The following is a 15,922-nucleotide window of genomic DNA, read 5'->3' on the forward strand; positions in this document are numbered from 1 at the left end:
TTAATTTCCACTTCACGTGACTTTTGCCATTAATTATTGCAATTTCACTATTCGTTTCAACGAACGTCCGTTGCATTACCACTAGATATAAAAGATGAGGAATCGCCAGGGACGCGTTTAAAGCACGAAAATACTGTAAATGGGAGCGAACGCATCTTTTCCAACAAGCCCGGGACCAGAGCCGGGAGGGAGGGGGACTCCGGAGTCTGAGCCCCTGTGTGCTCTAGAAGTGCCCGCCGCCGACAGCGCAGTCTGCACTAGGGCACTATGTGATGTACCTCCAGCCCCTGAGAAGAGCCCTCCTCGGTTCCTAGGATTATTCCGGGAGTAAGTAAATCTGCTCCGTGCAGCGCAGGGTGAGCGCTGCTCCGCACCCTCTCCCGCCCCTGCCCGGGCGCGCACGCACCGAGTCTGCCCGGCCGGGAGCATCATTCGTTTCTCGCGAGTGGCCATGCGGACAGTTTCAGCTCCTGGAAGCAAGGAGCGTGGAGCTTTCGCGGACAACCCTGCCTGGGGTGTGAAAAGTGTCTTCTGGCCCAGCGCGAGATGAGAGAGAAGAAAGGAGGCGGCGAGGGACGTGGGGAATGGGACTCTCGCTCTGGCGCGACGGTGGCGCCGGTGACGAGTGCGTTCCTAGTTGAGCATCTGTTGGGAAGGCAGACGCGCGGAGAATGGCAGGCGGTGGCGCTGCGCCCGGCCCGGCGCCCGGGCCCTCGGAGCTGCCCCCTAGCCCCGCGATCCTCCCCGGCGGCGCTCCCGGGCGCTGGAGCCCGCGGCCTCCCGCCCCGCCCCAGCTGCCCCAGGTCCCCAGCCCCGCCCCGCCCCGCCCCGCGCGCTGGCGCGGGGCTCCGCCGGGAGCCTGCCCGCGGCGGGTGCAGAGGTCTCCAGCGGCCGGGAGGATGGCCAAGGTCCCCGAGCTGGAAGACGCGTTCCTGCCGGCGCAGCCTTCGCCGCAAGGGTCCCGGGAAATGCAGGACGAGTGTTGCGTGCAGCTACTGGGCAAGGGCTTGCTCGCCTACCCGCAGGAAAGGGGGTACCTGGCAGCTGAAGCGCAGACGGGGGGCGCGCTGGGCGCCCGGGGCAAGGAAGACGACCCGCAGCTACCCGTGGGAGTTAAATCAGGTGAGTGCTCTGCGTCCTCCCGGGAAGGGCCTGGGACGCAGACGTGTTCTAGACAGGGCATCCAGCAAGAAACCTCAACACACCGCAAACGTACGTAGAAGTTGAATGTTCTGTCCAGATCTTTCTATTTCCTCTGGAAAAAGTTTGGCAACTACAGATTAGGGGATTTTGCGTAGCTGATCCTCCCCACCCCCATTTAACGCAAAGGTGTATTTAAAGACTTATTAATTGATTTGATATTCTGCTTTTCTTTATGGGCTTTTCAACTTGCAATCAGAAATGCATTTAAGCAACAATGTTAACTTTTCCTCTGAAGAGGAGGATGCGGATAGTCATGACAGCAAAACCAAAGCAGCCGATCAACACCTTTCCCAGAAGAAAACCATCACGCAGATTATGAAGGATAAAAAGAAACAGACTCAGCTGACACTGCAGTGGTAAGGTTTACCCTCAGCACCTGTTGAGCTTTAAAAGCCAGTGTCTTCATCTTGGCTTTTCTAATCTGCGTCACCCTTAAACTTTTTGGGGAAGTTTAAAAGGTCAATTAGAAATTTACCCAAAACTTTGTTTCACTAACTACTGCATAGATTTGTAAGTATAAAGGCATGCTGGTAACTAATCAAAAATGATTTTCACACACACACAAACCATATTACTTTATGTTTTTTCTTAATCCCAACTCCTTTGCCTAACGTGTAATCATTCAGTCCTTACGTTTGTTATTTGGTAGTCATCTCATTCATATAACATGATTTTTTAAAAAAAACTTGAAAGGAGAGATGATCTTCATTTAACGTTGTCTTTATCGGTAAGAGGGCAGATTATAAATAGTGTATTGACCATAAAATGAACTGCGTCTACGCTAGAGACAGAAAAGTCAGCTAAATTATCGCTATTAACCAAATAAATGTTCAACTATTTTATAGCACCTGTCACATATGATTTGTTACAGTGAAATATCATAAATTGGATTTTGTGGCAAATCTTTTAAAAACAATAGTTTACTAGCAGCCTCCCTTTCTATAGAGGTCATTTTGTAATATTGGTCTAAAAGAAAAAGGATGTAAAGTTACAACATAATATAAGGCCTTCCCACATAGTGTGAAGAAACAGGAGCATAAATTTCCCCCCAAATTCCAAGCAGTAAACAAATCTGATCTAAGTCATAGAAAAAAGAGTATCTGACAAACTAGTAAATTTAATTTTTATCTATTTAAACATTGAATTAAATTTATATATACTAAGTTTTGTGATTATATACTTGAACTCTCTGAAGTATTTGGAAAAAAAAAAACCCCACAAATATTCTTCCAGAGTTACAGCTTAACTGTTGAAGTTGATGTCATGTTCACTGGTTAAGACCACACTAGAGCAGTACACAATAGGCCTAATTTCTGGAATATTTAGGACACAACTATTTTCATTAGGATAATTGGGGCAAAAGTGCTTTGATTTCAGGTATATTATGGAGGTGTTTTGAATCATCACTACTATTTTTTTTTCATATTGAATGAATGGAAACAATCTTGGGTTTTTATTTTATAAATTTGCCTACATTAAGGTTAAAGAAAAGAATGCCAAGCTCAGAATTAAAATTTTATCATGTCTAGGATTACTTAGTATTTTGAAGACAAAGACAATGCCTAGAGCAATATCAAAATAGATAGGTGAAAAATAGGGATTATCTGTATGCCATTAAAATACAGTTTTTAAATACTTAAGTATATTTCTTAGTGATTTTCATACTTTATGAAACTATAAAATGCTGTAATTTTTGTTTGATATTTCTATACCCTCTCCAAAAAAATGAGTATTATGTTTGCATCCTTTAAGGTTATAGATTGTTTTTGGGAATGTTACAAATTAGAACTAAAATCAGAATGAAAAATAGGGCTGATTAACTCCAATTTTCACTGTCAGGTAGCTGTTTAGCTTTATGTATGCAAATTTTATTTTATATTTTAAAACATTTGACCTTACTGATGTTTAATTTTTTCCCCAAAGAAAATGGATGCCTGATAATTTATGTGCTCAGAGAATACCTCCTTTAGCCTTTATCTTATGCACATTGGGCATATGTTAAATAAGAAATGTTGAAAGGTACCACCATTTAAAATAGGATTTTGTACTCCATATTACATTGTTCCCATATTATAATTATTATGAATTTATGGCATATAAAATGGGTATAAGTAAGTGTTTGCAAGAATCACTTACTGAATTTTTAGAAGAGTGGGAATAGGATCTAACAGTTCTGATTTCTAGATTACTGCTCAGATAATTTTAACACACACACATATATATTTATTGCATTTATATAAACTGCACTTGCAATTGCACTTTAAACGTTTATGTAATTGTATTTATAATATAGAGTTGAGGTTGCATATGTCATATTTGGAGGTATCTATAGAGAATTATATTATTTCAATTGAAAAGAATGTTTTAGGTAATTGATCACAACAAAAAGCTAGAGTGATAGAAATAGATTAGTATCATTTCAGACTTAAGTGAAATGAATATATCCTTATGTATTTTGCAAAATAGTGCATCACTGTGTTTCCCTATTTGGGGTTCAGTACATTTTAGGGAAGTAATGTAAGAGATGGTAGGCTTTTGCCAACCTTAGTGTTGAGAATTTTGAGTTCTTTAAAAACAGCATCTTCTGTTTCACCATTCATATTTATGCGTCGTGGAGCAAATGAAGATAAAGAATGAGGAGTTACATAAAAGTCAGACCTAATATTTGGGATATGGACTGGGCATGGTGTTAGCTATGATATTTTATGTTTGCCATGGCATTTTAACTGCACTACCAGAAGCTCATTGGGGTTATTGCATTTATAATACTAATCCTTGTTATCTGATTTTTAGTAATACCCAGAATAAAAGAAGTATATTAATGAGCTCATTTGTATAGCATCTCTATTCAAAATAGACATTGAATTAATGTGAAAGAGGAAAGGGAAGGAGAAATAAAGAAAAAGTTAGAGGTAATTTTTTTTTCTTGCCTATTTTCTTAGGCTTGAAGAAAATTACATTGTATGTGAAGGAGTTTGTTTACCACGGTGCATTCTTTATGCACACTATTTAGATTTCTGCAGAAAAGAGAAGTTGGAGCCTGCCTGTGCTGCTACCTTTGGAAAGGTAAATGACATATCTTGGCTCTTACACCTTACAACCAAAGTCATGTTGGGCAGACAATATGGGAATAAATCCATCCAAGCAAGTTTTCTTAGAGAATATTGAAGATACCTGTTTCACAAGCATAAATAAAATCTCCTAAGGGATGTGTTTGAGACTGGTATGTGTTTATATCTTGATTTTGAACATTAGAACCCTGCCTTTGAGGAGATTTACTGTGCTTCATTTGAGCAGTGGCATTTCCCTCACAGAGGGATGCTTTGAAGAGCATGGTATAGTTTTGCTTTGGGAAACAAAATTCAGTGGTGACAAGTGTCTTGTTAATGCAATTGGTGGTTATGTTTATTGTTTAGTAGGTCTAAGTATATGGATTAATAGTTTTTAAAAATCTACTATATTAGTTCACCATTATCTATAATCTATCATTTTATTTCTCCATTTCACTCTGAGAATCATCAGACTCCAAACTCCCAATATTTTTTGATGAGGTTGATTAAATTTCTCTCATATAAAAGCATGCCTTCCCATCCAACCCGTATGATTCAGATAACAATCTGTATAACTGATATTACTGTACATATACATGATGAGGTCATTTCTAAAATCAGGAAACAATGTCAATCTCTTTGGCAACATTCCTTATGATTTTTGGTTATTCTGAGAACATAAGACATCTTAGAAAAACTATAGAAAGGTTTAGCCTCAAATATTTCATCTCATATAAACTGAAATCCAAATTCTAACCTGTAGAGGGACTCATTGTCCAGAGAATAATGAATACTATGCTCTACCTTCCTAGTTTTTAATTAATTTATCAATTTATTTTGAAAAGCTATGTAGACCTATGGGAGACAATGTGATATGGTGCATATAAGTTCTAGCCTTGACTCTAATTTGTTGTGAGATCTTTTGAAAATCATCTAGTCTTTTTTTTGACTCAGTTTACTCGTTCTATTAAATGAGGAGATTGGACAAGATAACTGCTAATATCTATGTTAGTATTACCATTTTATGACTCCATGGCAGTAATTCTTAACTATTTAGGGGGTCATGAAACACTTCGATAATTTGATAAAAACTATAAACTCAGTCCCCAGGAAGCCAGTGCATACATTAAATTTTCTATGTTTACTCTGAAGTTCATGGAGAAATCTCCTTTGCTCAAAGTTAAAAGTTCTTACTCTAGACGTTATTAGAAGACATTTTAATTCTTTAATCAGATCCTAATTTTAGCAAACTTAGAGAAAGGAACATACAAAAGAAAAATTTATATCCCTACTATATAGATCAAGTAGGATAGATGGTATTTCCTGGGTCCTTTCAGGTTGGGGATGGATATTTGAATTATAAATCTCTGGATGGAATTATTATAAAGAAACCCAAATCTTCTCACTAAGTGCACAAATAAAGTAATAGCTGCTTTGATAGTAACATCAAGCAAAAGCAGATATTGTTATGCTCTGTCTTGAAAGTTGAGACAAGGGCAATAAAGCACTCTATCAAAAAAGTACCTCTCTGCCCCTGGTGATATGTTGCTTATCAATATGTATCTGATACTTTTTCCAGAGTAAATATTTATGTGCAATTCAACATTTACTTACTCGAAGTAATTGATTTGAGTGGCTTGCGATAAAATGACATCATTTCTAAAAACTAAAGTTATTGACTTTCTTTCTTAGACAATTCGCCAGAAATTTCCCCTCCTAACTACACGGCGACTTGGAACGAGAGGCCATTCAAAGTAAGACATCGATGAACACATATCAGATCTCCCTTGTACATGAGGATTGAAACAGTTGCAAAATACATATTGTTTTTATCAGTAAAAGATCAAATAGAACCAGGTAGTCTCTTTTTGATGAATTAAACTTTTGCCAGCTCTAAGAATTAAAAAGAAAAGTAGGTAGATTTTAGAATGTTTACAAAACAAGATATACACAGAAAAATCACAATACACTCTTCTTTCTTCTGAATAACTGCAGTAAATAATTTCATAATCTTCAAGCCACTACTGAAGGTACTAGTGTCATGAAAGGGAAATGTATGTGGCTAATTAAAGGACAGAAGCTGGTATCTTTAGCTTCTCGTTTATTTTGTAGAATTTTCAATTACAGTTTCTTGTTAATCATTCATTTTCTCTGTCTGCTGCATTGCAGTTTCTCCTTTCCTTCTGCCTCCAAACATACCTAGAACTCTTCTATGTTAAAAAAAACACATCATGTCAGACCTGAAAACCCTCCAGCAATTACTCTATTATTTTTCTTCTCTTTGCCGTTACGTGAAAGAGTAGTTACCTACTCACTTCCCTGATCACTGACCATATCCCTTCCTCCTCATTCATTTCTTTACCTGGGCCCAGTGGCCATTTTTGCTGTTCATTTTCCTTGGCATCCATCCAGCATTTGAACCTCCCAATAAGGCTCTCTGACAATAAACAGATAAATGAAACTTCTCCTGTAGCTTCTCTGTTACAGTACTGTCCAGTTTGTCTTCCCTTGTCTTTTTGCCCTTTTTCTAGCTTTTCCCACTGTCCTTTCTGCCCTCATGTCCAATAGAAATACAATGCAGCTACATATTTAAAATAAAAAATTACTAGCAACTATGTTGAAAAAGTAAAATGAAACAGGTGGAATCAATTTTAATAATATATTTTCATTAACTCAATATATCAAAATTATTATTTTACCATGTAATCTATATGCAAATTTACATATACAAATATATATACAAATGAGATATTTTACATTCCTTTTTTTCAAACTAAGTTTCTGAAATCCAGTGTGTACTTTGCACTAACAGTACATCTCAGCTGATATTAGGCACATTTTAAGGGCTCAGTATCCACATGTGGTGAGTGGCTACCACAGTGGACAGCACAGCTCTAGTCTTGTCAAAATAGGTCCTCCTTTTTGAATTCTCCCAAATCAGTTTCTCTCCAATCTCACTTCTGTAAACTAAAAAGAGTATACCTTTTCAGTCCATTCTACACAAGTTTTCCAAATTGATCTTCTAAAACACACATTTACTCGTATAATCCCTCTGCTCAGAAAATGTCACTGGATCAGAAATTCTACTCATCAACAGCAATCTTTTTTCCTCTTGACATTTAAGGTCCACTATGATTTATTCTCAACCTGTATTTCCAATCTCATCATCTGATATTTCTCACTTTTCAGCCTCCTGCCTATACTCTTGCCAAGAGCCCCCGTGCCCTTTGCTTTACCACCAACTTTTTTTTTTTTTCCACTTATGCAGCCTTAACCCACTGAGAATGTCCTTTCATCTTTATGGATGCTGAAATCTCATCCACTTTAAAAGAATGTTCCTTGCACTTCCTCTTCCTCTGAATCTTTTTTTAGTCTGTTGATTCATTGAAAGCTTAATCATTGAATCCTCATAGCAGTTTGTTGTTAATTATCTTAATTGTGAAATTAATTTATCGCTGTCCCCACAACAGATAGTGTTTTGAGGATAATTTTTCCTATTCATTTTCATATCCTTATGTTGTTTGATATATAATAGATTATCAATTAATGCTTATGTAATTGATTTGAATTAAAGTTAACAGAATTGTGGTCTGGAAAGGATAAATTAAATGCCATATTGAAAAAAAATTAGCCCTTCCTTTTAACTAAATTAGCTTTATTTCAATGTTGACTCAAATTAACTGGCTGATTTCTACTGAATTTGATTCCTATGAATTGTATAGGAGAAGGAGAGACCAGAAGGGGTTTGGAGTAGACAGATAGTGGGGAAAGAGGCAAAGCAATGCAAAGAAACCCTCGTCACAGGATCGATAAGCCGGTGGGCAGGCTGCAGGGAAAGTCAATTAATCCTGGAAGGAGCCTTGAGGATTACAGATGAATCATTAACCCTATTCATTGTGACGTGATGGGGATCTAGAGTTTAGGTTTGTGTACCAACATGTGGACTTCAGGCAATCTGTTTGATATCTAAAAGCCATAGGTGTGCCCAAGAGCAAAGCGTTAACTATTCTTTTAGAATATTTTCTGCCTTAATGATTTGCTATTTGTTTTTCATGGCTTGACTATTATTATGGTTTTGGTAGTTTGATATCACAGGGAAAATTTTTCCGTGTGCAAATTAACTATGTTGAAAAATATAGTAAGATGTAGAATTTGTGTATCTTGTAATTGATTGTAACTTTTCATAAACGGGTAGCTTTCCTGCTTTTTATTTATTTCCAAGGACTATTGGATTTTTATCTGGGAAGATAATATTTCAAAAAGCAGTCTAGTCTGGTGGTTAAGAGAGTGAGTTTAAAGTTGGACAAATCTAAGCTTGATTCCCATATTTCCACATATAGTTGTATGAGGATGGATGAATTACTCAACTTCTTATCAATACAATGGATATACAAGATCTAATAGTTGTAAGAATTGAGATTTAAGTATAGGAATGGGGAAATAAATGTACTTTCAACCTTACTTTCCCTAATAATATGAAATTATCTACTTAAAGCATTAAAATCAGTAATGTAATTAAGTTATTTGTATTTATTGAGCACTAAAAACACACACACACACTTGTTATCTGTAATCCTTTAAATAACCATAAAGATAGGAATTACTATGTTTTACAAATGAGGAAACTACAGGTCAAGGGTTATTGACTTACCCAAAGTCACACAGATACTATAAAATAATAATGTTGGTTTTTAAATCAAGACTTATCTGACTCTAAAGCTTGGCTTAAATTGAGGTTTATCTGGTTCCAAGGTTTATCTGGCTTAACTAGTAAAGCCTACTCCTTTCTGATATTGGCCATATCAACAAAATAATTGTTTTAATTAAAGTTTACGTTTTTGAGGCATAAGTTTTATTCAGATTTTTTAAATTATCCAACAGTTTTATAAACATTACTATATCAAACTCTTCTTCAAAGAGCTAATAACATTTTCTCAAGCCTCAATCATAAAGTATTTTAAATTATTTTGCATCTAATTAGAGATATTTATGCTTTACATGATAGTAAATTTGCAACACAAATAGAATTTTGCTTTTTCCTTAACTTTTTGTTTCAATTATTTCTTTATGTTGGAATATCATCTTCATAACCATCATCTTTAATGACTTTAATATTTCATAAATATATATTTTCTAAAAAATATTTTGTCTGTGGAAATATGAATGGTTTACTGAAACACAAAATGTATAAATGAAGAAAGAAGCATGTTTTGGATAGTCAGAAATTCATGATTTCTCCAAATTTTACTATTAAGAATAATTTTATACAAATTATTATTGTGTTATTATATTGTTTAGTATAATACCTTAAACATAATGTTACTAAATATTTATTAGACTATTTCATAAATATATTTAAATATGGTATTAATTTATTTTAACTTCATTGAATGATATGCCAAAATATATTAATAGCTTTATATGACTCTTCTGATGATGGTTATTAAAGAAATGAGTTCCCAGTTTTTGCCAAATTCTCAAAGTGGCTAATGTATTGATTGACTCAAAAGGTTTATGTATATTTTGAGCACAATATACATTCCTAAAACTGTCTTTAGATGCCCTTGGGACTTCTGGAACCATGTCAATCTCCAAATTTTACAGATCTGTTTATGAAATCCAAAAGTGTGGGGAAAACCGATCCCTGAGATGAAGAGCTGGTTAGTAGTTGCTTTGAACGTTGTAGTGTGAGGGAGTTCTGTGTCTGCCGTTCAAGTTCTCTTTCGTTGAGTTCTGATCTAACAGTCTTGCCGTGATCAGTCCTCACAACTGCTGCCTTTGCGCAGTTGCTACTTTTTTCAGATTAAAATGTGGAAGATGGAAAGAGTTTAGCTACAGAAAATAAGCCAAACATGTATCCAACCAAAATTAAAACAAGCAGCTTCATTAAAGAACACAAAAATCTAGATGGGTAGAATCACACCACACAGGGCCAAATATGGTCCACTGTCAAAATTAGAAATAATGAAAAATTTAATACTTGGTTACCAGTGTCAAGTCTGATGTTCTACATAAGAAGGTGTTGCTGCTGCTGCTGATTACAGATGAAGGTCTCTAAAGCTGAACATGTTGGCTCAGAAAACCTTACCCTAGAACACCTAGCCTAAGTGTGCTTTGGGGCAAAGCCAGTCAATTTGCTGGCAGTATCAGCAGCTCGGCTCTCCAACCCTCCTTCCTGCTCACCAGCCCTCTCTGCCAAGAAAACCCTTATCCCAAAGGCAGACCCAACATCAAGATAAAAATTGCTTTTGCTTTTATGCTTCTTTGTTTCCTTTTGATTTAGTACTAATACCAAAAGCATAAACCTGATTTTTTTGTGTGTAATATTTTTAAATTTAGTTTTTGCATAATTAAAAATCATGCAAAATCCAATAGGTACAATAGAGTGTCTAATGAAAAGTTGTCTTGCGGATTTTATGATTATGAATGTTACAATATCAAGAATCATTGGTCTATTCGTATTTATATTGATATACAAAGCATGGTGCTAAATAATGGTGTTTAAGTTGCAAAGAGCTATAAGATTGGGTACCTGCTGTCAAAAAACTTTCACTATTAATATATTTTTATTTAATAAGCACTTTTTTCTCAATGCCCAGGTACAAGCCAGGCCCTGGGGGGAGCACAAAGAACCTGTATCCCACTCTTGTTCTGAATAACTTGTCTGAGTTAGGGAGAATATAGTTGAGGCCACTGAACAGATTTCATGCACACGATAGACTATTTGATTTGAAGTTACATTTTAATTTCTTGTAGACTTTGTTCGGTCAAATCTTGCTTTTCAGACATGATAGTTAAAAGCTATTATCTTATTTATTAGTAGTGATTTAGTGGGTTAATAAAACTGATATGGCAGCTGCGCTTATCATAGCAAGTTATTGCAAGTCCCTGAACAGCTTAATCCCATCATTTCCTTATCAGTTATCATTTGGGTAGTGTAAACTAACATCAGGGCTACCAACTCAGTGGGAACATATGTTTCAGGAATTCTATATAATGACTGAAATGGAAAAGAAGAACTATAGATGCAGGTATAAACTGATCAGCAAATGAATGCATTAGACACAAGGTATTTAAGTTGTAAAAAAGAGCAGCAATAATTTCACTTGTTCTATTAAAATCTCTTTAAAGTGTTGACACAAATATTATTATTCTTTATTCCTAAGTTGTAAATGATACCTGTCACTTGAAATAAGGCTCAGGACAGTTGATGCTAAGGAACAAACTCAATTTTCTTAGAGGAATTAGCTAAGGATTTTAAAGCATTTATCATAAATATTCTTTAATAAAAATGGGTTAATAATCAAATAGGGAGTAATAACTGGAATTTTTATTCATAATCACTAATAGAATAGACATAAAGTAGTAGTATATAAATTAAAACAACACGGTCCCATGGTAAGGCAAACCTCATATATTTATTTAGCCTTCACCAACATGTTCTTGTTATGTTAGAATATTTTTTGGCATAATTGGAATATTTCCTAGGAGGAGTTATTTTAAACAAAAAATATAATGGTGTAAAATATTGCATGTGATGAAAAAACCCATGTATACTTTACGTGAAATCACCTTCCCTGTTTTATGAGGCTTATCTTTAACTGTTAGGAAGACAGAGAACTGCTCATTTGTAATCTCTTCTCTGTTCTCAAAGACCCTAACTCATCACCCAGATGATAACATACACCAGGTTAGACTAAATGGAAGATTAAAGGCAGAGAGATTATTTTATTGACTCCAGAAGAAACTGAATATGAAATGTGCTGAAGTAGTACAACGGTCATCACAAAATATTGAGATTTATATTCTTTTACAGCAGTCTCCTTACCTAAACACACTGATTTAATGTCCTTTATATACATTGCTTAGGTATACAATTTTTATTCAATCCCAATTTTTTTGCTTTGCAATCTGGAAATGCATAGTTCCAGGTGGTGGTTATTTAAGATGGTTTATATTTTATCAGTATTCAAATTCCTACCAGAAGAACACTTTGACTCTCCAAATGTTTCAGATTTTCCTGGGCCATAATTTCTTAGGGGGAATACAGTGAAGGAAAAAATAAACTCTCCTTCCTTCAAATCACATAGTTGATAGTGGAAGAAATCTAGGTACATAAATATCAATGACACAAGGGTTAAAGCCATATAGGATAAAGGATCAATAGAAGCGCCCAGAGGACAGAGAGAGTAGTTTTGTCTGATAGACCATGTAAGCTGCATGAATTAAACCTCTCAGTAAGAAATGAGGACAGGAAAGAAAAAGAGCCTTCCCAATGGAGCGTCCAGTACATAAAAGCAGCAAGGTGGGTGGGAAGTTATTTGAGGAGAGTGAGTAATCCTAATAGTAATAGATAAATTTACACAGTACTTGCCGTAGAGTTAAAGAAGTTTGTAGATTTCCTTGCATCATTTTAGACAAGAGATTCTTTAACCTCTGCCAAATTTAAAGGTGCTGATATGTTTAAGTATATGAATACTCTGTGCATGCCCTTTATTGACAGATTCTTTATAGTTTTCTGACAGTTTCTTAGTTTTTACTTTTTCATTAATTTTTTAAAACAAATGTTTATTGATTTCCTAAAGGGAGCTTACGTTCTAGAAGAAGTCTTTGTTTACACATGGAATGTCAAATATGAAGCCTCCAGGTCACTGATGTGCGTCTTAGTGATTCATGTCAATTTGTTAGTGCTTTCATGCTGATTGAGGAGAGGGAGTGTGTGCATGAGTGTAAACATATTTGAACTATATTTCACTTGAGAGTTTCTAATTGTAAATAACATTGAGATACAAAATTATACAAACTTAATATATATGTATATATATGTATATCTTTCGCATCTTGCATATGGAGGCAACATGATCTGTTGAAATACTGAGTACTCTGCGAGGTTTACACTTCTGGGCTTGAATTTTGACTATGCCATTTACTTTCTGGGTGGTCTTAGACAAATCACATAACCTCTTTGAGCCTCTCCTTTGAAATGGGGATAATAGTTAACTTGCAAGCCTCTGTAGAAATTTGCAATCATATATATGTCAAGTTCCTGGCATATGATAGGTGCTCAATAGATGATAACTATTATTACTATGCTTACTTGAAACTACCTGTTGCAATTATAGCCCATATTAATTTGGTATTGCAATTTTTCTTTGCGTGTTTTCCTCCCTCCCTCACAAGATTCCTTCCGGCAGAGTCCCTCTCCTACCTCTCATTGAACTCTGAGTGCTTAACATACAGTCCGTGCTGAATACGTGTTTGAAGGACAGAAGAGAGTTTACTCTTTTTACTTGTTTCCTCTAGGCTAACACATTTATAAGATTGTGTTCATAGAACATGTTCAGCCATATTGGCATATCTTGTTATAAGGCATTGCTAATGAGAAAGGGCCATGATATTTCTGATTTGTAAAGCCTGATGGAGCCAACCAAGTCACCTTCCTCAGGTGTTAGTGTGCGTCTAGGGTGACAGTAGCATTTACATGAGACCTATGAATAAAACACACACCTTACAGGAAAAGGACTTTATTTGTAGATATAAAATCTTGACTCTGAATATAGGTCGAGGTGTTAAATACTTCTATTTTTAAAGATATTCTTCCCTCATGATTGGGGATGGGGGCAAACTACACAGTCATTTTATTAAAATAAGGAGCAAATCAATTGTGTAATGAAAATATCTTCTTAAAAGTCATAAGTGTGGGGGTGGGGAATGTGGTATATGGGAACCTCTTATGTTTTGTAACGTAACGTTTTATGTGATCTATTTATCTTTTTTTTTTAAAGACAATAAAAGAAGAAAAAAAGAAATTTAAAACTATTGACAAACCATAAGAATTAGTAAAATATTTAACTAAGGCCCCTGAATAAAATATTTATAAGCAAAAAAAAAAAGTCGTAAGTAACGTCTGAAAAATGTAGTCAGTATTTGTTGAGTCCTAAAGGATGTTGTGATTTTTAATGCAATCATCAGGAGGTTTTGAAACTGGAAATAAAATGTGCCTCAGTGCCAGATACTTATTTGATGTGCTCACTGCTGCATTATTGGCAGATGGTCTTGCTTAGGGGTCTGTAGAATAGGGTGAAATTCGGAAGCACACATATTCCTGACCTGATATTGCACTCTTTTTGCCCATTACTTATAGGGCTCAGGACAGTGTACACTCTAAATTTGTTGCATTCATAGCCCTTCCTTTGATTTGTCCTTTGATTTCTGCCTACCACACTGTGAAGGTAAACCACTGTGAATGTCAAGCCATTTTACCATGGTATAATATTATTTACACAATGATCAATGGAGATGAGAAACAAGTAGAGCAAAGCTGTAATAAAAGATTCTCACTTTTTAAGCTTTGCTGAACATATATTGCTGCAGCAAGTGGCTAACATATAGTCACTTAAACTATAAAGTCTACAGAATAAGCAGCAAGCTTTGCAAAGTATGTGAAACCACAGTATCATTTAATTGTCATAGATCCTCTTTTTCTCAAACATCACTTGTTTTGTTACTGCTAATATCTTAGTTTGCTAGGACAGCTGTAACAAACTAACACAGAATGTGTTGGCTTAAACTACAGTAATTTATTGTCTCATGGTTTTGGAAGTTAGAAGTCCAACATCAGGGTATTGTCTGGGCTTGTTTTCTCCTGGAGCCTGTAGCATTCTTGCAATCTTTCATATGGCAACCTCTCTCTACTTGTTTCTGTTCCTTTGACTTCCAATGACTTCTGGCTTTTACTGACTTCTGTCTTCTTCTGACTGCATTTGAGTTTCTGTTGCTTATGAGGACTTCAGTCATATGGATTAAGGACCCATCCTCATTCAATTTGGGCATCCCGAAACTAGTAACGTCTTCAAAGGTATCTTTCTACCAAAGTTGAGGATTTAAAAACTTGTTCCTCTCTGCCACCATCATAAAATATCTTCATTTACCTCGGTCACTCTCCATTACTGTTTTTCAAATATAATAGCTCTATCTGAAAATATTTTATGGTATAATGTATGTATTTTTTCATAATTAAAAATTTTGTTCCTTTCCATCATGAATGGTGGATTATTAGAGGCAACTTCTTTCTCACAGTACTGCCCTTAGATCCTGGCAAAAGAACCTACTTTTGGGTTTCCCACTTTAGGAAACTCTGCTTCAGCCCTCCTCCTGCTGCTCCCCTCTCCGTGAGACAAGGGATCCACAGACTGAGTGAATGTGTCCACCCAAAGCCCACAATCCCCTTCTAGACCCAGTTCCTCATCCTGGGAACCTGTCAGGACAGCCCCAGGTTGGCTTCTGGGCCTATGTGGGGTCTTCCTAGATAGGTCCTCCAGAGGGTGCTCTGCTTCATCAGCATGCATGGCCCTAGGCCTGTGGGGTGGCCAGGGGGCAGCCGTGGGTGCTCACAAGAGGCCCCTCACTGTGCACATGTGATACTCCAGAAATTTAAGAATTCTAAATTCGAAACTGCCTACCAGATCATTCTGAAGGTAAATTTGTCAAGGTAGTAGGATGGAAATATTTCATCTGTCAGTTTGTTAGCTTGGTTTATACTTTTAAGATATTTTGACGTATGGCCATTGTGCCCTTGCCCCAGGCCCTTCAGATGTGTAGCAGTGGAACTTTTGGACCTAGTTCTTTCTTTATTGCTGAGGTCCGAGAAAGGGCTTTGGAACAGAGAT

At 36.3% G+C, this 15,922-nt stretch overlaps 1 protein-coding gene across 1 annotated transcript in view; it reads left to right on the top strand.

Annotated features, from left to right (window-relative positions):
• The first annotated feature begins 671 nt into the window (after nucleotides 1-671).
• The window catches only part of RFX6 (regulatory factor X6), a 58,564-nt gene continuing 43,313 nt past the window's right edge, over nucleotides 672-15,922 (top strand). The window contains exons 1-4 of the mRNA XM_004471231.3: nucleotides 672-1,122; nucleotides 1,400-1,559; nucleotides 4,146-4,269; nucleotides 5,946-6,007. Coding sequence (XP_004471288.3) covers nucleotides 672-1,122; nucleotides 1,400-1,559; nucleotides 4,146-4,269; nucleotides 5,946-6,007 — 797 coding nt within the window. The remainder of the gene's footprint in view (nucleotides 1,123-1,399; nucleotides 1,560-4,145; nucleotides 4,270-5,945; nucleotides 6,008-15,922) is intronic.

The sequence above is a fragment of the Dasypus novemcinctus genome, chromosome 11 (genome assembly GCF_030445035.2).
Source record: "Dasypus novemcinctus isolate mDasNov1 chromosome 11, mDasNov1.1.hap2, whole genome shotgun sequence".
NCBI classification, from domain to species: Eukaryota; Metazoa; Chordata; class Mammalia; order Cingulata; family Dasypodidae; genus Dasypus; species Dasypus novemcinctus.